This window comes from Rhinopithecus bieti, unplaced genomic scaffold (assembly GCF_001698545.2).
Source record: "Rhinopithecus bieti isolate Rb0 unplaced genomic scaffold, ASM169854v2 scaffold_32760, whole genome shotgun sequence".
Taxonomy (NCBI): Eukaryota; Metazoa; Chordata; class Mammalia; order Primates; family Cercopithecidae; genus Rhinopithecus; species Rhinopithecus bieti.
The window spans coordinates 622,492-647,826 of NW_016813956.1; the positions used below are offsets into that span (position 1 = coordinate 622,492).

General features: G+C 43.7%; 2 protein-coding genes across 5 annotated transcripts in view; both read left to right on the top strand.

The window, feature by feature from the left end:
- Positions 1-20,862, top strand: BTN3A1 (butyrophilin subfamily 3 member A1). Of its 4 annotated transcripts, none has more exons than XM_017849166.1 (11): positions 1-171; positions 4,106-4,166; positions 4,239-4,383; positions 4,953-5,300; positions 6,714-6,995; positions 8,624-8,824; positions 8,985-9,005; positions 9,096-9,122; positions 10,127-10,153; positions 10,572-10,598; positions 20,792-20,862. In XM_017849166.1, exons 3-11 carry the CDS (start codon positions 4,299-4,301, stop codon positions 20,830-20,832), a joined length of 1,059 nt encoding a protein of 352 aa, XP_017704655.1. In that variant the 5' UTR covers positions 1-171; positions 4,106-4,166; positions 4,239-4,298; the 3' UTR covers positions 20,833-20,862. The 4 variants fall into 4 exon arrangements, with proteins under 4 accessions (XP_017704655.1, XP_017704653.1, XP_017704654.1 ...); XM_017849164.1 differs by lacking the exon at positions 20,792-20,862 and adding an exon at positions 12,170-14,218; XM_017849165.1 differs by lacking the exon at positions 20,792-20,862 and adding an exon at positions 10,825-12,163.
- Positions 20,852-25,335, top strand: part of BTN3A3 (butyrophilin subfamily 3 member A3) — a 13,304-nt gene continuing 8,820 nt past the window's right edge. Inside the window, 5 exon segments of the mRNA XM_017849178.1 lie at positions 20,852-20,879; positions 23,568-23,627; positions 23,755-23,844; positions 24,103-24,341; positions 24,667-24,775. Coding sequence (XP_017704667.1) covers positions 23,760-23,844; positions 24,103-24,341; positions 24,667-24,775 — 433 coding nt within the window. The 5' untranslated portion in view covers positions 20,852-20,879; positions 23,568-23,627; positions 23,755-23,759.

A 25,335-nucleotide genomic window follows, 5' to 3' on the forward strand; every position in this document is an offset into this window, starting at 1 on the left:
TCAAAAAACTAATTCTTCCAAAAAGAGATGATTAGTCCTCACAATGACCAGACAGCCTCTGCTTTCCTTTTGTTTTCTTCCAAATGGAGATTCAACCATAATAGAAAGAATGGAGAACTATTAACCGCCTTTCTTCTGTGGGTTGTGATTTTCAGAGGGGAATGCTGAGAGGTAAGCGGGGAAAGTTGATTAGAGCCTGGGCTACAATGCCTGGGACAACACGGGCTGAATCGCCGAGAGTGGGCATGCAGGGAGAGTACTTGCCCAAAGAAAGGGGTATGTGGCTGAGGGGGTGTGCACACACACATGTGGACACATGGAAAGGGGAGAAGTAGTGTAAAGAATAAAGACCTGCAGAGGTTGGGGTTTCGTGAAGAAATAGTCTAATTGCATGTTCTTAAGAACGTATTGTGGTCAGAAAAGGGCAAACAATCTTTAAAACCTGTTCTGGCCAACTCAAGGCATCTATTCTAAAAGATTCTAAAAAGAGATGTCCCTTATAGATTCATATGTAAATTTGTTCATCACAGAAATATTAAAATATAGAAAATCGGAACCAGCATACATATACAACAGGCAGGGGATAAACAGACAATGCATGGTTCAATCATAAAAGAGATTTCCATGCAGCCTTTAGGAATCGTGTTTTTAATGAAGGGCAATTATTGATAATTTTAACAATGTTAGATCCATACATTACACCTTGTTTTGTATCTTTTAGAAACAGTATGTGTTTTTCCTTTTATTCATCATTTTCCCAAAACCTAAAGAATGCTATCCAATCCAATGGATACAATCTATTTCATTGTATGAATATGCATTTTGTTTGTTTTGAGATGGAGTCTTGCTCTGTGACCCAGGCTGGAGTGCGGTGGCGCATTCTCAGCTCATTGCAGCCTGTTCCCCAGGTTCCAGCGATTCTCCTGCCACAGTCTCCTGGGTAGCTGAGGGGGTGCGCACGCACACATGTGGGCACACGGAAAGGGGAGAAGTAGTACAAAGAATAAAGACCTGCAGAGTTTGGGATTTGGTCAAGAAATATTCTAATTGCATGTTCTTAAGAATGTGTTGTGGTCACAAAAAGGCAAAAAATCTTTAAAATCTGTTCTGGCCAACTCAAGGCATCTATTCTAAGAATTTCTAAAAAGAGATGTCCCTTTTAGATTCATATGTAAATTTGTTCATTTCAGAAATATTAAAATATAGAAAAGTCTGAACCAGCATACATATACAGCAAGTGGGGATAGACAAAAAATGCATGTTTCAGTCATAAAAGAGATTTCCAAAAAGCCTTTAGGAGTTGTGTTTGTAATGAAGGGCAATTATTTATAATTTTAACCATGTTAGAGCCACACATTATACCTTGTTTTGTATCTTTTAGGAACAGTATGTGTTTTTCCTTTTATTCATCATTTCCCCAAAAGCTATGGATACAATCTATTTCATTGTATGAATATACAATTTTTTTTTTTTTTGAGATAGAGTCTTGCTCTGTTGCCCAGGCTGGAGTGCAGTGGTGCATTCTTAGTTCACTGTAGCCTGTTTCCCAGGTTCCAGCGATTCTCCTGTCTCAGCCTCCTGGGTAGCTGGGATTACAGGTGCATGCCACCATGCCCAGCTACTTTTTGTATTTTTAGTAGAGACAGAATTTTGCCATGTTGTCTAGGCTGGTCTCAAACTCCTGACCTCAGGTGATCTGCCTGCATCAGCCTCCCAAAGTGCTGGGATTACAGGCGTGAGCCACCACACCCGGCCTTTACAATTATTTTTTAACATTTCCCTAGTTTGGGGTATTTCTCTTTTCTGCATTTGGCTATTGTAGATTTTACTGTATTGAACAGCCTAAAACATAATTTTTTGTCTTAGTTCTTGATTTTTTTTCTTCAATACTAATTCCTAAAAGTGGAACTTTTGGGTCAAAGCATGCAACTTTTTTGTTTTCTTTAATAGCCATTCCTTAGTAAAGCATATAACTTTTTTTAAGGCCCTTGATATATACATGGTCAAAATACTTCCAGAAATACTTACGTTTTCACTACCAAAGTATATGACTACTACTATAGATATTTTATTGATTGATTGATTTGTAGAGATGGGGTTTCATTGTGTTGACCAGGCTGTTCTTGAATTCCTGGGCTCCAGGGTTCCTCCCACCTCGACCTCCCAAATTGCAAGGATTACAGGCATGCACCACTGCTTAAACTTGTATTCCTTTATGCTTTTTTTCATTTGCAATATTGACTATAATCAGGAAAAAAAATTAATATCCTTTAAGAAGAAGAAAAATGGGCCGGGCGCAGTGGCTCAAACCTGTAATCCCAGCACTTTGGGAGACCGAGATGGGCGGATCACGAGGTCAGGAGATCAAGACCATCCTGGCTAACACTGTGAAACCTCGTCTCTACTAAAAAAGACAAAAAAAAAAACTAGCCGGGCGAGCTGGCGGGCACCTGTAGTCCCAGCTACTCGGGAGGCTGAGGCAGGAGAATGGCGTAAACCCGGGAGGCGGAGCTTGCAGTGAGCTGAGATCCGGCCACTGCACTCCAGTCTGGGCGACAGAGAGAGACTCTGTCTCAAAGCAGAAGAAGAAGAAGGAGGAGGAGGAGGAGGAGGAGGAGGAGGAGGAGGAGGAGGAGGGAGACGAAGAAGAAGAAGAAAAATGTATATCTCACTCTAAGGACAGCAGAGAATGTGTTAACTCAGAGTAAATGATAGTAAAAATGATACCTCCTCTATAGCAACATAAAGAGCGGTTTCCAGAAGCAAAAGATGTGCTGAAATGCAATGTTTACTCTGGGTGGTTGCAAGATCCAGGCAGGGGTGGAGCATGGCCAGCTGCTCAGATCTGTTTCCTTGTTTCCTTTACATCCCTGCCCACCTCCCTCTGCAGATCTTGTTCACAGAGGCCACTCCCTGCAGGCCTCATGCTCCTTTGTTTTGGAAGAAACTGTTGAGGAGTTAGTACTTACTGAGCAGCTAATATATAGTGTTCCTGTCACTATCGTAACTCATAATAATTATCGTTAAGTAATACATGAAAAGTTTTACATTTAAAGCATTCCAATATTTTAAAAGTAAAGGGAGCAAAAGGCCAAGAGTCCTTTCACTCACTAGCCTCTGATCTTCAGATTAGCATGCATCTTTTGAGAGTTTTTCAGGCATTTGCATAAACAGTTATGCAGAAATGTATAGCTTTGCTTTTGTTTTTCAATTGAATCTTTAGTATAGTTCTGCAACATGCTTTTTGATCACTTAGGGTGTCTCCATTATCTAAGTTCATGACAATAAATCAACTCTTTTTACCTGCTGCATTGAATTCCTTCTGAGGGATGAGCCATCATTCCTCTAAGCAGTCTTCTGTTGGGTGGCTGGTTCAGTTGGTTACCACTTTTATACTTTAAAAATGGTGCTGCAGTGTCATTCTTACAGAGGCTTCTCTCTGTACCCAAGCAAGTACTTTGCTGGACTAGACATCAGGAAGTGGAATTACTGGGCCAATTGTGCACATTCTAAGTTTCACACTTCATGATATTGTATGAGTAAATAAAGTTCCAATGGATTTGTCCCACGTCTAGACCAAATAGCTTGTGAATCTTAGAGCCTTTACTTATTGCTTATCCTCTTTGTGTTCCTAACCCTTATATTGTGGGCCTGGCCCCTTGTGGGTGCTCAGTAAATATTTGTTGAATGACTTTATGAAGAGAAGAAAGAAAAGATAAGTAAGGCCTGGTCTTATTTGCAGCTGTCTGATCACTAGCCTTGGATTAAATGTGGTGGGTTCAGCCCCTGACAGACTTCAGGTCCCTCACCACGCAGTCTTCCTGAATCCCACCAGGAGTCCACTGGTCCATGACTTGACCATGGTGATGGCCAAGAGTTGGGGCTTTGAGGAGTCCACAGTGTTGGACACCCACAGTGGTGGACCCTGGTAGAACCAGGGAGTCCAGCGAAGGGAGTCCTGCATGAATCAGAGGGGATTGTGGTGGGTTGGACTTAGCAGGGGAAGTTTGGGGAAGTCATAGGATTCTGAATATTGTCAAACAGTAGAGTGAGAATTTTCTGATCGAATCACTGATGTGCATTTCACATAGACATGTTTTTGCAGGTGGTTTTCAGTGCTGGTACTCAAACGTAAAGACACTAAAGGACAGAAATCTTTGGCAGAGGTAAGATCTTCTTCGGTCACCATGCTTGAGTTAACTGTAGGGAAGTGGAGGTTTCCATCTGGAATTCTATAGCTTCTTCCAGGTCATAGAGTCTACCCCCCACCTTCTGGTGTCTCCTGATATGCAGCATGAATGAAAATGGGAAATTTCCTGGCCTTCCTACTTCTCAACTTTCATGTCTGCGTCCTTTTGCTTCAGCTGCTCATGCCTCACTCAGGTAGGGAATGATTCCACGCTTGTTTCTGAAGCAGACAATTACCTGATTATGTCCTCATAGGACTTTTGACTCCTTCCCATACCTGAAGTCCATCCTGACCTGAGGGTTCATGTGTCACTAAGAGACAAATGGTGCTTCTGTTAAGATTGGTTTCCCCCTCTAGATTCTTTTTTTTTTTTTTTTTTTTTTTGAGATAGAGTCTCACTCTGTCACCCTGTCTGGAGTGCAGTGGCGCAATCTCAGCTCACTGCAAGCTCCGCCTCTCGGGTTTGCGCCATTCTCCTGCCTCAGCCTTCTGAGTAGCAGGGACTGCAGGCGTCAGCCCACGCGCCCGGCTAATTCCTTTTTTTATTTTTTAGTGGAGGTGGGGTTTCACCATGGTCTCGATCTCCTGACCTCATGATCAGCCTGCCTCGGCCTCCCAAAGTGCTGGGATTATAGGCATGAGCCACTGCGCCCAGCCTCCCCCTAGATTCTTGGTATCTTGCCTTCCCTGTCTGAGAAGCACCCTTCCTCTCCTCACCCCAACTCCAACACCCTCTGACAGATTCTCCCCCTTGTGCCAACAGCTCAGTTTGCTGTGGTTGGACCGCCTGGGCCCATCCTGGCCATGGTAGGTGAAGATGCTGATCTGCCCTGTCACCTGTTCCCAACCATGAGTGCAGAGACCATGGAGCTGAGGTGGGTGAGTTCCAACCTAAGGCAGGTGGTGAACGTGTATGCAGATGGAAAGGAAGTGGAAGACAGGCAGAGTGCAGCGTATCGAGGGAGAACTTCGATTCTACGGGATGACATCACTGCAGGGAAGGCTGCTCTCCGAATACACAACATCACAGCCTCTGACAGTGGAAAGTACTTGTGTTATTTCCAAGATGGTGACTTCTATGAAAAAGCCCTGGTGGAGCTGAAGGTTGCAGGTGAGCCTCCAGGTTTTGTTCTGAGAACATTTCTCTGTAGGATCTAGAGCAGATGCGGAGTTCCTCTTCCAAAAGCACTGCAGACACTCCTGGCTGCTCACTAGCAATTGCCTGCACTGCCTTCCAACTTAGCTTCTCTGAGCCCTTTAAGAAAGACACAGGTTTTCCTTTAGGAAGAATTCCTGCTGAGCCCTACATGCTCAAGTAATGAAATCCCTTCTGCTGGTCACCAGAGAAATAAGCGAAGTGAGGGAGGAGGGATAGGAAGCATAAGAAATCATCTCTTCAGTGAGAGGTACACAGTCATTCGTGTTTAGTTGTGTACCAGGTGGCTTCTGTGGCCCCACTAGGTACATGCTATTGTGGGCCCTAGAAGACTGGGCTTTCGGGACTGTGTCTGCTGCCAATGTTCTCGAGCCAATGACCCTAGAATACACCTGTAGTCATGGGAGCTGTGTTTCTTACTTGTTGCATTGAGGAAGAACACACATCACGGGGAGCTGTGGCGGAGTCTCAGTGAGAAGCTGTTAGAGCCGACTTAGTATGTAATTTGGGCTTGTGTTAGGGGATTTGGGAGGAGGGTTTATAGACTTCAGCCTCTGCTCTGGATGAGATGTTGTGAGGAAGGTGTGCACAGGTTGATTCTATGAGTGAGAACCTTAATCAATCTTATGTAGGAAGAAGGAGACTAGGGTGAGACTGAAGCTGTAATTGATGAAGGGCGGCAATCTCTGATTGTCGATGGGGGATGTTTGGTCATTGCTGTGGTTTGCACAGTGTTCATGTTTTTCTCTATGCTCACACAGGATGTGGGGTGGTCTTGTTTTTCCCATGATCCATCACAGTCACAAAGTGCCATCATCTGATGCTGGTGTTCTGTGAAATCCCTTTTGTTCAACAGGAGGACACTGAATCCTGTTGTTGCTTCCAGATGAGGGGGCTGCTGTTTTCTTTCTCAGTGCAATCTTTTTCCCTGTGGCTTCTGTTTAAGGGTTTGGTCAGTAGGGATCTGTAGCAGATGCAGAAGGGAGGGAGAGAAAATAGAGGTCTGGGTGCTTATTCCCTGGCTTCCTTCCTGCAAGGTACCCTCGGCCTGACTGCATTGCCTTGCTGAAGGTCACTGTCCCTCTCAAGAAAGTCCTCAATGCATAAATATCTTCTTTTATGTCTTCAAAACAGCTCCCTCTCCTCCTCTCTCTGGTAACTGGAGTGGGTGGGAATAGCCCCACTGTCACTGACCCTGGGATACTGCACTCATTCATGTAGCTTTCTCCTCACCAGGACCACACTTTTGTAAGCAGCTCTGAAATGAAATTCTTCTTGAATTATGGAATGTGAGCGTGCCTGATTCCTTTTGAGACCCTCTCTGATACAGGAGCTCTCAAGAATTTAGGCTGATTCATCCTTCCACAGCACTGGGTTCTGATCTTCACATTGACGTGAAGGGTTATGAGGATGGAGGGATCCATCTGGAGTGCAGGTCCACTGGCTGGTACCCCCAACCCCAAATACAGTGGAGCAACGACAAGGGAAAGAACATCCCGGCTGTGGAAGCACCTGTGTTTGCAGATGGAGTGGGCCTATATGCAGTAGCAGCAGCTGTGATCTTGAGAGGCAGCTCTGGGGAGAGTGTTTCCTGTACCATCAGAAGTTCCCTACTCGGCCTGGAAAAGACCGCCAGCATTTCCATCGCAGGTCAGTACCTGCTTGCCTCAGATTTTCTGAACTGAGCTGTGGCAGTTGAATGAAGGGGGAGGTGTTAGTGTCTGCAGTCAATCTGGGTCTCTGCACTGAATATAAGGCCCAAAACACGGACTTGGAGACTCCTTCTTGCACCAGGGGAGCTTCTCTCCTCCATAAAGCTGTTCATGACACAAACATTTACTGAACATTTTCTGTCTGCCAGAAAATATGACAGGCAATGGGAATTGGGGAATAATTGTTAAGATAAGCTGCTTATGTAAAGTCAAATGACAGAAAGGGAAAACATGTATGTATGTGTGTGTGTGTATATATATATGTGTGTGTGTGTGTGTGTATATATATTTACAAACCCATATCATAGAGAAAGAGCTAATCTCCTTGAGATAGAAGATTTTAAAAACTGAGTAAAACATTTTAACAAAGGTCATACATTGTTTAATTCACAGAAAAGGAAATAACCCACAAACGAGTGCTCATTCTCACTCATTAGAGAAACATACTGAATCATTTTTCACTTATGGTATTGGCAAAAATCAAAACAAACATCTGTTGGTTGATAACACATGGTTATGGCAGGAATGTAGGAAGACTGTGACTCCTAGGCATATGCAGGGATGACTTGTATATTTGGTGTGCATTAGCACAACCTCTATTGGGGACTATATAACAATATCCAAACTACATCTTTAGCGATCCAAAATTCTGCTTCTGGGAATTGATTTGGTAGATAAGCTTGCATTTGTGTGAGATGATCCAGGTAAAAAGTTATTTTTTATAGCACTGATTATGACTGCACAAGGTTGGAAACTATGCAGATGTTCACTGCTGGGGAACTTTCATGCAATGGATACCACTCAAGTGTGAAAGAAAAAAGAGAGAATTCTCTCTATACTCTATACTGAAGCGGAAAAACCTCCAAGATTAACTTTGCACAGAAAGAGCAAAATGCAGAGTGGTGTGTACGGAATGCTATCTTTAGTGCAAATGAGAGGAAAACAAGCATATATTTTATTTACATTTTAAGTTAACAAGCAGTGTCCTAACATCCACTAGGTGTCAGGCACTTTATAAGTTTTAATTTAATCCTTCTCACTTCAGGAGAAGGGCAGTAGGAACAGAGAGGTTAAGTAATTAGTCTGAAGTCACACTGCAAGTCACCTAAAGGAGCCAGCATTGACACCCAAGGCCTCCAGCTCCAAAGTTCCTGTTCTTAAGCATCATATTAAGTAGACTAATTTGAAGTCAAAAAAGGGAGGGTGGGAGGGAGGACTGGGTGGATGGGAGACTTGTGTGACTTTTATACATGTATTTTGAACCATGTGCATGTGTTACCTATTAAAAAGTTGAAATAGAAAAAAAAGTGTATGATATTCTCTAGTCACTCACTTTCCACATGAGAGGCAGACATCTCAAGAGAAGGAATAGTAGCAGCCTCTAGGGGGGGTTTATCAAAGTCTTACCCACTGTCCTCTGAGATTTTAGGATGAGAAAGATTATTTAACCTTGTGAGATAAATTTCATGCCCTGTGACCTGGGGTGAGCAGCTAACACCTGGGGTGCTGCAGTCTGGGGAGGCTGAGTGCACCGGCCCCCATGGCCCACAGCCCTTCCCTTCACAGGCCCCTTCTTCAGGAGCGCCCAGAGCTGGATCGCTGCCCTGGCAGGGACCCTGCCTGTCTTGCTGCTGCTTCTTGGGGGAGCCGGTTACTTCCTGTGGCGACAGCAGGAGGAAAAAAAGACTCTGTTCAGAAAGAAAAAGAGAGAGCAAGAGTTGAGAGAACTGGCATGGAGCACAGTGAAGCAAGAAAAAAGCACAAGAGGTAGCTGACCCGGGAGTTTACCTGAGCCCCTGGCTTACAGGCCAAAGCCCAAAGACCTCATACCCATCCCCACCCCAGAGCTGGGTTGTTTTTAAGGTTTATTTTTTAGAGAACTCCCTCACCTGTAATAGTTCATTATTTTTTTCTGCTTATTTTCCAGAGAAGCTCCTGGAGGAACTCAGTAAGTTCCCAGTCCCCCAGAGACCCAGGCATGTCTTCCTGACCCTGCTTTATGAGCCTTGATGCATCTTCCCTGTTCTTTCCATTGCAGGGTGGAGAAGTATGCAGTACACGGTTTGTAAGTGACTGACATTTTCTCTGAATTTGAATCTTTAATTGTCTGTGCTTGAATAGTTTCCACTCTTAACCTTTTCCCCAAGGTTAGGAAGTGGTCTTAGATCTCTTTGACTAAGGAAAGAAAATAAATGTGCCAATTCCTAGTCATTGCCAAAAAAAAAAGGAAAGAAAGGAAAAAAGAAAAAGAGTGAGACTCATTGGAATAACACCCAGGAGGAGTGTTTCTTTTTCGCTCTCTTTCTCTCTCTCAACTGCTCTCTAAGAAAAGATGCCTTCAATTTATCTCTACCAGGGGCCACAGACTATATAGCCCTGAAAAGCACTGAGGAATATCCAGGGGCACACTTGTAAAGGAAGGGGCAAGAGGTGGATGAAGTGCATTCTCTGTGGTAGGAACTTCCCTCGTCATTTTACATAATCTATAGCTCCAGAGAAGACAAAGAAGAACAAAAGATAACAAAGAACAAGAAAATCAGAAAAGAGAGAGGGAGAAAAGTGTGTCTAATAAACAAGAGTGGCTTGAACTGTTTCTCAGTTGGTACCAATTTATTCTAACTGGCTTCAAAAACTAGTTCCTGAAATTGCTCATTAAATTTCCCAAATTCTTTTCAGGGTAAGGTAGGAAATTATAGATTTAAATAGAAGCATCTTGCACACACACACATACACACACACATATATATATGCATATAGACATGGTGACACCTATGCCCAGGTACAGCAGTATAGATAGATACATTCCGAATATATCAGCTGAACACCATCAGGAAGGAACTCTCACAGTGTCTGCCATGTTACTAGCATTCAACTGATGTTCCTGGATTTGGTATTAAGAACGACATGGTAGAAAGAATTGAACCTGCAGAGGAGGAAGATACAGGTGGTTTAAAAAAAAAAAGAAAGAAAAAAGAAAAGAAAAAGATTAGATTAATGTAAAGTCAAGGGAATAGGGCCAAATCAAACATGGCAAGTTAAGGTGACATCTCTACCTTTCTTTCATTGTAGTGGGAGAGAGACCTTCAGCCTATAATGGTGAGTGAGCCTGATGCTCTCTGAGTTGCTGGGACAGGTGCCATGAACATTTCAACCTTTTCTCTGCTGTGACCCACTGATGTTCTCATTTGCATGAATCAGATTTAACCAAAAGACTCAATTTCTCTATGGTGGGGGGTTGATTTCTGCTTTTCTGGAGAATCTGAGAGACTCCTGACCCTACATACCCCCTTGCAAAGCTTGGCCATGCAGCCTGTACCCTTCATGACAGAGGGAACAGAGCCCACCATTTTTTAGAAGGTGCCACCTCTGATCCATCAGAGTTGTAGAGAAGGGAGGCTGGACCCTGGAAGAGATTCACAAGAAAAGGAGAGAAAACATGTAGTGAGGAGAGAATGCAGTGGGGAAAAGTACAAGAATATTGAGCTTTTCCTTATCTGTGTCTCCTTCCTTTCAGAATGGAAAAAGGCCCTCTTCAAACCTGGTGAGTAAATCACTGTATGTTCCCTGGACCAACAACCTGAGGGACTATTTTCCTTTTCCTTTTTATTTCTCCCACTGTTGTGATTTGGGGAAGAAAAGCTCCCATGACTAGGAGAATTTGGGGTAGGCAACAATAAATTCCAATCTAAAAAGTGGGCCCATCTCCAAGACCCTTCCCGCTGAGAGCCCAGGGAACCAGGGTGATTAGATCTCTTGGGCTTCCTCAGACCTTCTTGGGAAGGAAGACACAGAAAGAGTGGAGCTGAGGGGAAGGAGACACACACTGAGTGATACTGCAGGGAGAGTGAGGATGGAAATGCCAAGGAGAGTAGGCGATGGCTGCCCAAAGAACTCAGTCCTTCCCAGACTTCTCATGCCACCTACTGCCAGTGCTTCCTCAAAAAATGTAATGCTTCTGAGCTTTGGCCTCCATATTTTTAGGTGATGATTTCAGTCTATGTTTGTGGGGGTTGAGGTGAAGACTGAAGGAATAATAAATATCCACTGGTCAAAAACCTAGTAAGAAGGAGATGATGAATTCAAACTAGGTGGCTGAAGAAGGTTTGCGGAAAGGAGGGTTAAGGGAAAGCAACAAGGAAAAGTGCAGTGCCCCCATGGTTCCCAACAGTGGAGAACTGTCTCCACCCCTAGCCTGGGAGGGATAGGGAGGGGAGGCAGTTACTGGAACCCAGAGAAGGAGGTAGCTCAAAGAGAGGGCTTCCTGAGAAGAGTCATCAGGCCTTGTTAGAGCCACACCAGCTGCTGCAGGCAGAGAGGAAGCAGGAAAATAAACGGTGTGTCTCTCCTTTCTTTCTTCTTCCAATCTTCTATCAAGGCCTCCCATTGGCCAAACCCATCAGCAAACCAGAGGACAAGGGAGCCCAGTGGCACTGTCCTTAGAGGACAGATTCCTGGGGCCCAAAAGAGTGTGGAGAAAGTTAAAGGGTGGAGAGTGAATCTAGGTCATATAAGGCCCCACATAGAGCCCAGCACAGAGACTGCCTTGCAGCTATTAGAACATCAGGAACTTCCTTCATGCCCTGCTGTGGGCTGAATAAATAACATGATTCCCCTATACTATGCTAGAGATTCGTATTTTTATCCCCATTTTTCAGGTGAGGGAATGCTTTAGACGAGGCTCCACCTTGTTAAATAAATTGGATGTATGGGAAAATAGACTGCAGAAAAGGGGAACTCATTTAGCTCATGAGTGGTCAAATGAAGGCTGAAAATTAACCTCTGATCATAAAGCGTTAGCGGGCAGAGTCAATGTGGGGAGGGAAACAAGAAAAACGTAGAAAGAGGATCCTTGCTGCTTCCTGAGGCCGCATCAGGGTGTTGGGTTAGGCAGATGCTGAGGCAACTCTCATTTCACCCTCCTCTTCCCCTCTGGACACAAGATACCTGGGGCTTTCTCCCCCGGCATCAGTGACAGAGTCACATTCAGGGAAGGCTAGGGACGCCAGGCTCTGGACATAGGCCTCCTCAGCACAGCCCAGGTCTTGTATGCTGAGGCTCTGAAATCCAGGAAAAATGGTTAACACCATGGACACTTCCTCAAACTCTCTACAGCGGATGTGATTCTGGATCCCAAAACAGCAAACCCCATCCTCCTTGTTTCTGAGGACCAGAAGAGTGTGCAGCGTGCCAAGGAGCCCCAGGATCTGCCAGACAACCCTGAGAGATTTGATTGGCATTATTGTGTTCTCGGCTGTGAGAGCTTCATGTCAGGAAGACATTACTGGGAGGTGGAGGTAGGGGACAGGAAAGAGTGGCATATAGGGGTGTGTAGTAAGAATGTGCAGAGAAAAGGCTGGGTCAAAATGACACCTGAGAATGGATTCTGGACTATGGGGCTGACTGATGGGAAAAAGTATCGGACTCTAACTGAGCCCAGAACCAACCTGAAACTTCCTGAATCCCCTAGGAAAGTGGGGGTCTTCCTGGACTATGAGACTGGAGATATCTCATTCTACAATGCTGTGAATGGATCCCATATTCATACTTTCCTGGACATCTCCTTCTCTGAGCCTCTATATCCTGTTTTCAGAATTTTGACCTTGGAGTCCACTGCCCTGACCATTTGTCCAGCGCCTAAAGAAGAAGAGAGCTCCTCCAATTCTGACTGAGTAGTGATCATTAGGTGTCTCCCTAGAGACACCAGTGACCCTGGGCTTAGCTAAGGAAAGTGGGGAGCCTCAGGCTGAAGTAACTTGTCTCTGCTTCTCCCTGCCCAGCTTAGAGCTGAGGGCCTCCCTCTCCACAGCAACCAATCACAACCATAAGCTACAGGCATGCACTGAAGCACTTTACTGATACTCATTTAATTATTCATATGCCAGTTGTTTGAGTTTAGTACCACCTTACTGTCCTCTTAGACAGATAAGGAAACTGGGGTGCAGAAAAGTGAATTAACTTTACAAAGTAGACATGACTACTTAATAACAGAGCTGGGATCTAAACAGCAGTAACTAACATTAATGGAGATCTTAAAATGTTCTGAGTGCTGTGTTATGAGCTTTGGTGGATGTCACTCCTTTAATCCTCACAACACCCTATCAGGTAGTCTCATTTTGCAAGTATGGAAGCTGAGGCAGGGCAACATTAGGTAACTTACATAACTCATACAGTAATTTGTGCAGTTGGGAGATGGTCAGCTTCAGTCCCTGGCCATTTGCCCATTCTTTTCCACCCTGATTCTTCCCTGATAGGAAGAACCCACCTATAGCCCTGAGGTTCTTTTCCCAGGACGGCTCCAGGGTAAGGATCATTGTAGGTGGTTATGGAGTTGACACCCCTGTTGACTCCTTCCTGATTATCAGGGCCTTAGACCCAGCACTCCTTGGATTAGCTCTGTAGAGTGTCTTGGTTGAGAGAATAACTTCACCTTACCCACATGACACGTGATTTGGAAAGAGACTAGAGGCCACACTTGATAAATCATGGGGAACAGATGTGTGCCCACCCAACAAATGTGATAAGTGATCGCGCAGCCAGAGCCAGCCTTCCTACAGTCAAGGTTTCCAGGCAGAGAAAATACCTTAAAGCTTCTCTGTGGAAATTTGGATGAAGGGAGCTAGAAGAACTACAGGGATTTTTTTTTTTTTTTTTTTTTTAAGACGGAGTCTCACTCTGTTGCCAGGCTGGAGTGCAGTGATGCAATCTCGGCTCCCTGCAACCTCCACCTCCCGGGTTCAAACAATTCTCCTGCCTCAGCCTCCTGAGTAGCTGGGACTACAGGTGCACGCCACCACACCCAACTAATTTTCATACTTTTAGTAGAGATGAGGTTCACTATGTTGGCCAGGATGGTCTCGATCTCTTGACATCATGATCTGCCTGCCTCCCAAAGTGCTGGGATTACAGGCTTGAGCCACAGGGTGCCTGGCCTACAGGGGCATTTTTAATCCTCTTATGGACTGTGTCTCCAGGAAAGGGATCTATCCACCTCTGCTCACTGGTGGATGTTAAACCAATATTCCTTTCAACTGCAGCCTGCTAGGGAAAAACTACTTCTCATTTTCATTATTATTATTGCTCACCACTGCATCCCCTCTACCTGGCATGTGCTTGTCGAGTTCTAGTTGTTCAATAAATTTGTTAATAAGGCTTACTCTTCAACTTGGCTTTTTCTAGACTCTAATAAGTCTACTCAGCACAGCAGAATAGTCCACATACCCACTATACTCCCCACAGTTTCAGTTTACCTCATTGCAGTGTTTTCACAAAACCTTTATTGTATGTGTTTTCTACTGCTGCTATGATGAATTAGCACAAATTCTTAGACTTAAAGCAACACAAATTTTTGGTTCTCAGTTCTATAGGTCGAAAGTCCAACAGGGATCTCCCCAGCCAAAATCAATGTGTCTGCATGCTGGATTCTTTTGTGGAGACTCTGGAGAACAATATGTTTTCTTGTTTATTCAAATTGCTGGCAGAATTCAATTCTTTGCAAATTACAAGACAGAGGTCCCAGTTACTTACTGATTTACAGCTGAAGGCTCCTCCCATCTCTAGAGGCTGCTGTTTTTCAGCTCGTAGCTCCCTTCTTCAATCTTCAAAGCAGCAATTATGCATTGAGGACTTGTCAATCTTTGAAGTTTTTCTGGTTCTTTTCCATTGCATCTCTCTGATTCTTCTGCCTTCTACTTTTGAGAACTCCTGTGATTCGATTAAGTCCACCCAGATAATTTAGAATAATCACTAAATTTTAAAGTCCATAACCTTAATTCTCTAAGGTCCATTTTGCCATGTTATATATCATCGTCACATGTTTCACAGTAAACATCACTAGGTGTGTATGGAGGGAGGAGCACTATTGAAGCTACCACTTATTTGGGAAATCATCCCAGGAAACACAAGGGAAGAAATAGAGAATCACAGAAGGGGAAAAGCCAGTTGTGTGAGGAATGGCATAAAGAGTTCATTAATGAGTTACCATATAGACAACTCGGCTTATCCCACCCAGGATCTGTAAGAAACTATACGAAATTGTGGAATATACATCAGAATCTTCCTAAAGCCTGGGGACCCTTGTACATTTATCAACACCTCCCATCCTCTTTTGCTTAAATTGGTTGAAAGTTGCCCCTGGAAATGTTAGTTCTGCTGTACTTCAAGGTTGGGTGGTGCATCTGTAAAAGAAAAAAAAAAAAAAAAAAAACAAATACCACTGGTTTTAGAGAAAGCGGAGGAGGACAGACACAAATAACTGAGGTCAGACGTTGTTATCCTTGAAGGAAGCTGTGTTCCTCCACTATTGGCAAATTGTAATAGGCCAACAGAATATGGGATGGGGTATCAACAGCGTCTGTTCTAAGGGCTCCACCTCTGAGAATATAGTGAATGCCTTTCACAGTCCCTCTGCCCTCCTTGCACCACATTCATTTAGCATTAGTGACCTCTTGTCTTCCAATACATGTCCGTATAGCATGGCCCTGCAGCCTCACCACATGGACCGGGTCTGGGATGGACACCCAACACAGGCTAGGCCAGGGGACCTTCAAGTGACATGTGACTAGCTGCACCTGTAGCAGGTGTGCATGGGAGTTGTGAGAAGAACTCTTCTACTCACATTATGGTCCAAAAGAGGAAAAGAAGGTGAACTGCGGAAACAGAAGACCAAAGCGCATGTGCAGAGAGGGAGCTTCAAGATGGGAGGAGTTTGGGCAAATTTCTCATCTTTTTTTCCCTTGGGGTCCCAGTATCATTCTAGTATGTTCTGGGCAATATGTTCTCTTGAGACAAGGTAAATTTATTGACTAATATTGTTGAAGTATATAAAAATTAGCAACTTGCACAACCATTGCACTATGCTCATTGATTCTGTGAGTCAGGGATCTGGAATTTGAAAGGGGCAAGGTAGGAATGGTTATTCTCTTCACCAAGATGTCTGGGCCTCCCCTGGTTGGAATCCATAGCTGGAGGTAACTCAAAGGAAGAGACTTGCCCACATTGCCATCAAAAATTGAAATTCATTTGCAAATCAAGAAGGGATCAGTGTTCAGTCTGGGTCCTGGTTCTACCACGACTGCCATGTACACCAGATCCACAGAGAACCTTGCTGAAGCGACCCTTCCTCTGTGCTTATCCCTCCATGACACGGTATGATTGTGTTAGGTTGTCACTATCTAATGTGACCCACTTTAGTACAACCTGGTGTATTAGTCTGTTTTCACGCTGCTATGAATGACTGCCTGAGACTGAGTAATTTATAAAGAAAAGAGATTTAATTGACTCACAGTTCTGCCTGGCTGGGGAGGCCTTAGAAAACTTACAATAATGGTGAAAGGGGAAGCAAACATGTCCTTCTTCACATGATGGCAGGAAGGGTGAGTGCTGAGCAAAAGAGGGAAAAGCCCCTTATAAAATCATCAGATATTGTGAGAACTCACTATCAAAAGAAGAGCAAGGAGGTAACCACCCCCAAGATTCCCACCCCGTGACACCTCCCACTAGGTCCCTCCCATGACATGTGGGAATTATGGGAACTACAATTCAAGATGAGATTTGGGTGGGGATACAGCCAAACTATATCATTCCGCCTCGGTCTCTCCCATGTCTTATATCCTCATATTTCAAGACACAATCATGCCTTTCCAACAGTCCCCCAAAATCTTAATTCATTCTAGCATTAACCCAAAGTCCAAGTCCAAAGTCTCATCTGAGGCAAGGTAAGTCCCTTTCCCATATGAACCTGAAAATTCAAAAGCAAGTTAGTTACTTCCTAGATACAATGGGGGTACAGGCATTGGGTAAATACACCCATTTCAAATGGGAGAAACTGGCCAAAACAAAAGGGCTACAGGTTCTATACAAGTTCAAAATCCAATAGGACAGTCATTAAACTTTAAAGGACCAAGATAATCCCTTTTGACTCCATGTCTTACATCCAGGTCACACCAATGCAAGATAGGCTCCCATGGCCTTGGGCAACTCCACCCCTGTGGCTTTGCAGGATATAGCCCCCTTCCTGGCTGCTTTCACAGGCTGGCATTGAGTGCTGCTTTTCCAGGTGCAAAGTACAAGCTGTCAGTGAATCACCATCCTGGAGTCTGGAGGATGATGGCCCTCTTCTCATACCTCCACTAGGCAGTGCCCCAGTGAGGCCTCTGTGTAGGGGTTCCACCCCCACATTTCTGTTCCAAACTGCCCTCACAGAGGTTCTCCATGAGTGTTCTGCCCCTGCAGCAAAATTCTGCCAAGACAACCAGGAGTTTCCATACATCCTCTGTAATCCAAGCAGAGGTGCTCAAACCTCAATTCTTTACTTCTGTGCACCTGCAGCCCCAACACTACGTGCAAGTCACCAAGGCTTGTGGCTTGCATCCTCAGAAGCAATAGTCTGAGCTGCATGTTGGCCTCTCTTAGCCACAGCCAGAGCTGAATCCGCTGGAAGGCAGGGCACAAAATCCGTAGGCTGCATACAGCACAGGGGGGCCTGGGACCAACCTAGGAAACCATTTTTTTCTCCCAGGCCTCTGGATCTGTGATGGAAGGGTCTAGCAGGAAAACCTCTGACATTCTCTGGGGGCATTTTCCCCATAGTCTTGGTGATTAATATTTGGTTCCTTATTATGCAAATTTCTCAGCCAGCTTGCCTTTCTCCTCAGAAAATGGATTTTTCTTTGTTATCTAATCATGCAGCCGCAAATTTTTCAAACTTTTATGCTCTGCTTCCTCCACCACTGTGAAGCCATTGTTAGTGTATTACTTGCAAAGTTTTGAACTGAAATGAAAGGGAATTGGAGGCTTCCAGGCTAAGCATTTAGATATTTGAGAGGAATATTAACAATATTTGCCACTTAAAAATTTCTTCCGTCAAATACTCTAAATCATCACTCTGAAGTTCAAAGCTTCACAGGTCTCTAGGGCAGGGACAAAATGTCACCAGTCTTTTTGCATAGCAAGGGTGACCTTTACTCCAGTTCCCAACAAGTTCTCATCTCTATCTGAGACTACCTCAGCCTAGACTTCATTGTCCATATCACTATCAACATGTTGGTTAAAGCCATTCAACAAGTCTCCAGGAAGTTCCAAACTTTCTCACATTTTCCTATCTTCCTCTGAACCCTCCAAACTGTTCCAACCTCTGCCTGTTGCCTAGTTCCAAATTTGCTTCCAACTTTTTCGGTTATCCTTATAGATTTTCGGGTATCCTTATAGCAGCACCCCACTCTACTGGTACCAATATATCATATTAGTCCATTCTCATGCTATTGTGAAGGACTGGGTAATTTGTAAAGGAAAGAGATGTAATTGACTCACAGCACCATGGCTGGTGAGGCCTCAGGAAACTTACAATCATGGCAGAAGTGGAAGCAAACACGTCCTTCTTCGTGTGATGGCAGGAAGAAGTGCTGAATAAAAGAGGGAAAAGTCCCTTATAAAACCATCAGATATCTTAAGATCTCACTATTATGAGAATAGCATAGAGGTAACTGCCCCCATGATTCAATTACCTCCCACCAGGTCCCTTCTACAACACGTGGGGATTATCGGAACTACAATTCAAGATGAGATTTGGCTGGTGACACAGCCAAACCATATCAGCTGGTTTCTTGCTAAGCTATCTGATGAGCAATCAACCCTCTTCTTGCCTAGAACACACACGTTTCCCTTTGGCTCAGATCAACTTTGGCAGAGGGTGAAACCTGGCTCTGCTGGATACTTTTGGCACAAGCTGTGTCAGAAGACCTGGACATTATTTCTTCAGATAAAAAATCTGAAGCCAGATCTTATCCTGACCGGCCAAGTTCTTGTATCCTTACAGCCACCTCTTCTGTTTGTTCCAAAGAACTGCCCAGGCTTGGCTGGAATGATCCAATACTTACTATGATTTTATCCTCATTAGCCACTCAACCTAGAATCTAATTTTAATTATACTCCGGAAGCACCAAGTGATAGATGAGGCTGCTGTTTCAGAAAAAGACAGTTTAAGGGTTAGTCCAAAAGAAAAAGCAGTTCTCAGGATTTGCTTTAGCTTATTCTCATCAAAGAGCTTTCTCTATAGAAGAATCCTACTGGGTCCTCCTTCCTGGTCCTTGAACTTCTAACCTAGAGTGGCTTAATCCTGCTGCCATCTCTGTCTCACACTCTGGTGCCAAATGATTCCAGGAACTGGGCCATACTGTGGTGGGAATGACTTTACCTTGAGCATGTCACTGATGTATTGAATATCAGCTGAGTGCAGAGCTAAGGCTGAGTCCTATAAGGAGAGAAGAATCACATCCTGCAGAAATCTGTCCAGAGAAGCAGGTATTGTAGCCACAGCAAAGGCACAGTGGATACCTGAATAACAATAATATAAGATAGGACATGGGAACAGCAAAAGATTTGGGTGTCACAAGAGGCTGAGAACACTTTAAGCGGAAACATTCAGAGTCGTCCTTGGAGGAAGTAGGCGCGAAGGCTGGGGAGAATTTTAAGGGGCAGAGATGAAGCAAACAATTCAAGTGAAACGCATGGCATGGGAAAGGGAGCGCTGGCCACAGGGAGTGCAATGTTGTGATGCAAGGCCACTGTGTAGGCATTATTGGCGTATTAACTGCAAAGTTTGAATTGAATCAGAAGGGAATTGGAGGCCTCCAGACTAAGCATTCTCTGGGAGAAGCACAAGCCCACAACTTTCACCTACAAACTATTGATTCCAACTTAGTCCCTTGCTTTCTGGTATCTATGAGACAGCAGATCCTATTGTAGTACCCAAGAAAATAAGGCCTTATCACCAAGAAGAAAGGGGGACTGCATGATGCAGAGGCAACCAGCCATCTCAACCATATACTGCACAGCCTAAATTCAAACTGTTACAATATAATCAAATTTCACCAACCCCAGTCACATCTTAATCTTAGGAGTTTTGATCACTGACTTGCAAATCCCAAAAGTGTGTTTTGAGGTCCTAGGCCACAGGAAGAACCAGCTTGTCCCACAGACCTCTTACAGAGATAGTATTCACAGTCTATCTAGAGTCCAGCTTCAGATAATATGTACTCCACTGGCAGCACGAGAAATAAATACACAGGAAAATACAATATAGCACAAACCAGCAGCTGAGGGTGAATGAAGATGCTCAGAAACACCCACACTAAAAATTTGCTGAAAAAGGTAAAACATGACAAGCAGCACTGCCTCTGGAAACCAGAAAAATTATATTATTTGATAACAGATCCTAAGCCTGGATGCTGGAGGTGCTTAAAAATGTGCACTGTGTCTGGCTTTCTTTCCATGTATACATTCATTTGACTCTATAGTAAAATCTCCTCCTCCTTCATGTCCCATATTCATGCAAGCAAATGTTAACAAACTGCCACAGTAGCATTTTAATTAGTGCACATCTTTCTGTCTTCACCACATTATAATCTTTTCTCATTTTGTTTTGCTGATATTTCTACTATGATAAAAGACTTAAGTAAATACATAGAAATACTTATATACATGTACATGCAAGAATGATTCAAATAGATAAACACAGAAACAGAAATACTAAGGGAGATAGGGCTGGAATTTTTCTTCAACGTGTACAATTCAGTGTACTTTCAGTTTTCATTTCAACCTTCCTCAGTGGTTTCTGCCCAGCAACTGATGAGAAACACCACCTCTGAGCCAATCAAAAAACTAATTCTTCCAAAGAGAGATTGTTATTATTCCTCAGGATGACCAGACAGCTTCTGCTTTCTTTTTCCTTTCTTCCAGATGGAGATTCAACCATAATAGAAAGAATGGAGAACTATTAACCGCCTTTCTTCAGTGGGCTGTGATTTTCAGAGGGGAATACTAAGAAGTAAGTGGGGGATATTGATTAGAGCCTGGGTTACAATGCCTGGGAGGACAGGGGCTGAATCATTGAGAGTGGTGAGTGGGCATGCAGGAAGAGTACTCACCCTGAGAAAGGGTGAAGTGCCTGTGTGTGTGTGTGTGTGTGTGCGTGCGCACGCACATGGGCAACCACGCACACATGTGGGCACATGGGGAAGAGGCAAGTAGTGCAAAGAATAAAGACCTGCAGATGTTGGGATTTGGTGGAAGGAAAGGGAGACAACATAAATGAAGAAATATTCCAACTGCATGTTCTTAAGAACGTATTGTGGTCAGAAGAGAGCAAAAAATCTTTAAAATCTGTTCTGGCCAACTCAAGCTGTCTATTCTAAGAGATTCTAGAAAGAGATGTGCCTTATAGATTCATATGTAAATGTGTTCATTACAGAAATATTTAAAATATAGAAAAAATCTGAACCAGCATACACATACAACAGGCGGGGGATAGACAAACAATACATGGTTCAATCATAAAAGAGATTCCCATGCAGCCTTTAGGAATCATGTTTTTAATGAAGGGCAATTATTTATCATTTTAACATCATTAGATCCATACATTAAACCCTGTTTTGTATGATTTAGGTACAGTATCTGTTTTTTCTACCATTAAACATTTCCTCATAACCCAATATATGTGTTTCAATGGACACAATCTATTTCATTGTATGAATATATAATTATTTTTTAAAACTTTCTTAATTTTGGCTATTTCAATTATCTACATTTGGCTACTGTAGATTTTATTATATTTAACAGCCTCAGACATAAATTTTTGTCTTAATTTCTGACTTTTTTTTTCCTTCAACAATAATTCCTGTAAGTGGAACTTTTGGGTAAAGCATACAACTTCTTTTTTTTTAATAGCGTTTCCTTGGTAGAGCATGTAACTTTTTAAAGAAGCTTGCTGTATATATGACCAAAATGCTTCAAGAAGTATTTATGCTTCTACTACCAAAGTATATGATTACAACTACAGATTTTTAATGTTATTGATTAATTTGTAGAAATGGGGGTCTCATTATGTTACCCAGGCTGGTCTTAAACTCCTGGGCTCAAGGAATCCTCCCACCTTGACCATCCAAATTGCAAAGATTACAGGCATGAGCCACTACTTAAACTTTTATTCCTTTATGCTTTTCTTCATTTGCAATATTGACCATAATCAGGAAGAAAAATATAAACATCCTTTAAAAAGAATGAAAACATATGTCTCACTTTAAGCAGAGCGGAGAAATTGTTAACTTTGAAACCAATGATAATAAAAATGATACCTCTTCTGCAGCAACATAAAGAGCAGTTTTGAGGAACAGAAGATACGAAACGCAATGTTTAGTTTGGGTGGGTGCAAGATGCAGGTAGGGGTGGAGGATGGCCAGCTGCACAGACCTCTGTTCCAGTGCTTCCTCTTCATCCCTCCCCACGTCTGTCTGCAGACCTTGTTTTCAGAGGCCATTCCCAGACTCAGGTGGCCACAGCAGCGGGTGTTATGGCTGCAGACCTCATGCTCTTTTGCTTTGGAAGAAGCTGTTGAGAAGTTAGTATTTACTGAGCAGCTAATATGTTCCAGTCAGTGTTATCACTCATAATAATTACTGTTAAGTAATACACAAAAAATTTTAAATTTAAAGCATTTCAATATTTTAAAAGTAAAGGGAGCAAAAGGCCAAAGTGATCTTTCGCTCACTTAACCTCCGATCTTCAGTTTAGCATGCATCTTTTTAGACTTTTGCAGCCGTTTACATCTATAAATATGCAGAAATGTATAGCTTAGCTTTTGTTTTTCAATCGAATCATTAGTATAGTTCTGCAATGTGCTTTTTGACCGCTTAGTGTATCACCATTACCTAGGTTCATGATAATAAATCAACTCTTTTTACCTGCTACATTGAATTCCCTCTGAGGGATGAGCTGTCATTCCTCTAAGCAGTCTCCTGTTGACTGGATGGTTCAATTAGTTACCACTTTTATGCTTTAAAAATAGTTCTGCAACGTCATTCTCACAGAGGCTTCTCTCTGCACCCATGCAAGTACTTTGCTGGACTAGACATCAGAAAGTGGAATTGCTGGACCAATTGTGCACTTTCTAAATTTCATACTTCATGGTATTGTATGAATAAAGTTCCAGTGGTTTTGTCCCATGAACAAGATCACGCAGCTTGTGAATCTTAGAGCCTTTACCTATTGCTTACCTTCTTTATGTCCTTAACACTAATATAGTAGGCCTCACCCATTGTGGGTGCTCAGTAAATATTTGTTGAATGACTTTATGAAGAGAAGAAAGAAAAAATGAGTAAGTCCTGGTCTTAATTTGCAGCTCTCTGATCACTAGCCTTGGATTAAATGTGGTGGGTTCAACCCCAACTGATTCCAGAGCCCCCACCAGGAGTCCACTGGGCCATGACTTGACCATGGTGATGGCCAAGAGTTGGGGCTTTGAGGAGTCCACAGTGGCAGACATCCACAGTGGTGAATCCCAGTGGAACCAGGGAGCCCAGTAAAGAGGGTCCTGCATGAAACAGAGCAGGATGGCGGAGGGTTGGAAATGGTAGGGGAAGTTTGGGGAAGTGATAGGATTCTGAATATTTTCAAGCAGTACAGTCAAGGATTTCTTGATTGAATAACATGTGCATTATACATAGACATGGTTTTACAGGTAATTTTCCATGTTGGAACTCAAAGGTAAAGACACTGAGGACAGACCTTTTTGGCAGAGGTAAGATCTTCTTTGGTCACCATACTTGAGTTGCCCCTGGGGAAGTGGACGTTTCCATGTGGAATCCTAAAGCTTCTTCTGGGCCATTGCGTCTGCCCCTCACCTTCTGGTGTCTCCTGATATGCAGCACGGATGAAAATGGCAAGTTCCCTGGCCTTTCTTCTGCTCAACTTTCGTGTTTGCCTCCTCTTGGTCCAGCTGCTAACTCCTTGCTCAGGTAGGGAATGACTCAATGCCTGTTTCTGAAGCAGACAATTACCTGTGAATGTCCTCATAGAACTTTTTACTCCTTCCCATACCTGAAGTCCATTCCAACCTGAAGGATCACCTGTCACAAAGAGACAAAGGGTGCTTCTGTTAGGATTGGTTTCCTCTCAAGGTTCTCTGCATCTCGCCTTCCCTGTCTGAGAAGCACCCTTCCTTTCATGACCCCAACTCCAACACCCTCTGACAGAACCTCCCTCTGTGCCAACAGCTCAGTTTGCTGTGCTTGGACCCCATGGGCCCATCCTGGCCATGGTAGGTGAAGACGTTGATCTGCCCTGTCACCTGTTCCCGACCATGAGTGCAGAGACCATGGAGCTGAGGTGGGTGAGTTCCAACCTAAGGCAGGTGGTGAACGTGTATGCAGATGGAAAGGAAGTGGAAGACAGGCAGAGTGCAGCGTATCGAGGGAGAACTTCGATTCTACGGGATGACATCACTGCAGGGAAGGCTGCTCTCCGAATACACAACATCACAGCCTCTGACAGTGGAAAGTACTTGTGTTATTTCCAAGATGGTGACTTCTATGAAAAGCCCTGGTGGAGCTGAAGGTTGCAGGTGAGCCTCCAGGTTTTGTTCTGAGAACATTTCTCTGTAGGATCTAGAGCAGATGCAGAGTCCCTCTTGCAAAAGCACTGCAGACACTCCTGGCTGCTCACTAGCAATTGCCTGCACTGCCTTCCAACTTAGCTTCTCTGAGCCCTTTAAGAAAGACACANGTGCAGCGTATCGAGGGAGAACTTCGATTCTACGGGATGACATCACTGCAGGGAAGGCTGCTCTCCGAATACACAACATCACAGCCTCTGACAGTGGAAAGTACTTGTGTTATTTCCAAGATGGTGACTTCTATGAAAAAGCCCTGGTGGAGCTGAAGGTTGCAGGTGAGCCTCCAGGTTTGGTTCTGAGAACATTTCTCTGTAGGATCTTGAGCAGATGCAGAGTCCCTCTTCCAAAAGCACTGCAGACACTCCTGGCTGCTCACTAGCAATTGCCTGCACTGCCTTCCAACTTAGCTTCTCTGAGGCCCTTAAGAAAGACACATTCCTTCTTTAGAAAAAATTCCTGCTATACCATACATGCTAGAGTAAACAACTCCCTCCCCCTGGAGAACAGAGATATAAGGGAAATGAAGGACGAAGGATAGGAAGCATTAGAAATCATCTCTTCAGTGGCTGGTACACAGTCATTTTGGTTTAGTTGTGTAACAGACGGCTTCTGTTGTGTCTCCAAGTGCACACTACCATGGGCCCTGGGAGGTGGAATAGTGATTGTATCTGCTGCCAGTGTTTTCCAATCAGTGACTCCCAGAAACGTTTTTGTAGTAGAATGAGGCATGTTTCTTACTTGTTGCAGTGAGGAAGAACACACATCATGGGGAGCTGTGGCAGTATCTCAGTAAGAAGGTGTTAGAGCAGACTAAGTATACAATTTGGGCTTGTGT

Excerpts from the sequence above, each read along its gene's own strand:
- BTN3A1 (XM_017849164.1), top strand. The coding sequence starts at position 4,299 with ATGAAAATGGGAAATTTCCTGGCCTTCCTACTTCTCAACTTTCATGTC. Across the intron at positions 4,384-4,952 it reads GCTGCTCATGCCTCACTCAG|CTCAGTTTGCTGTGGTTGGA; the intron begins GTAGGGAATGAT and ends TTGTGCCAACAG. Across the intron at positions 6,996-8,623 it reads CGCCAGCATTTCCATCGCAG|GCCCCTTCTTCAGGAGCGCC; the intron begins GTCAGTACCTGC and ends TTCCCTTCACAG.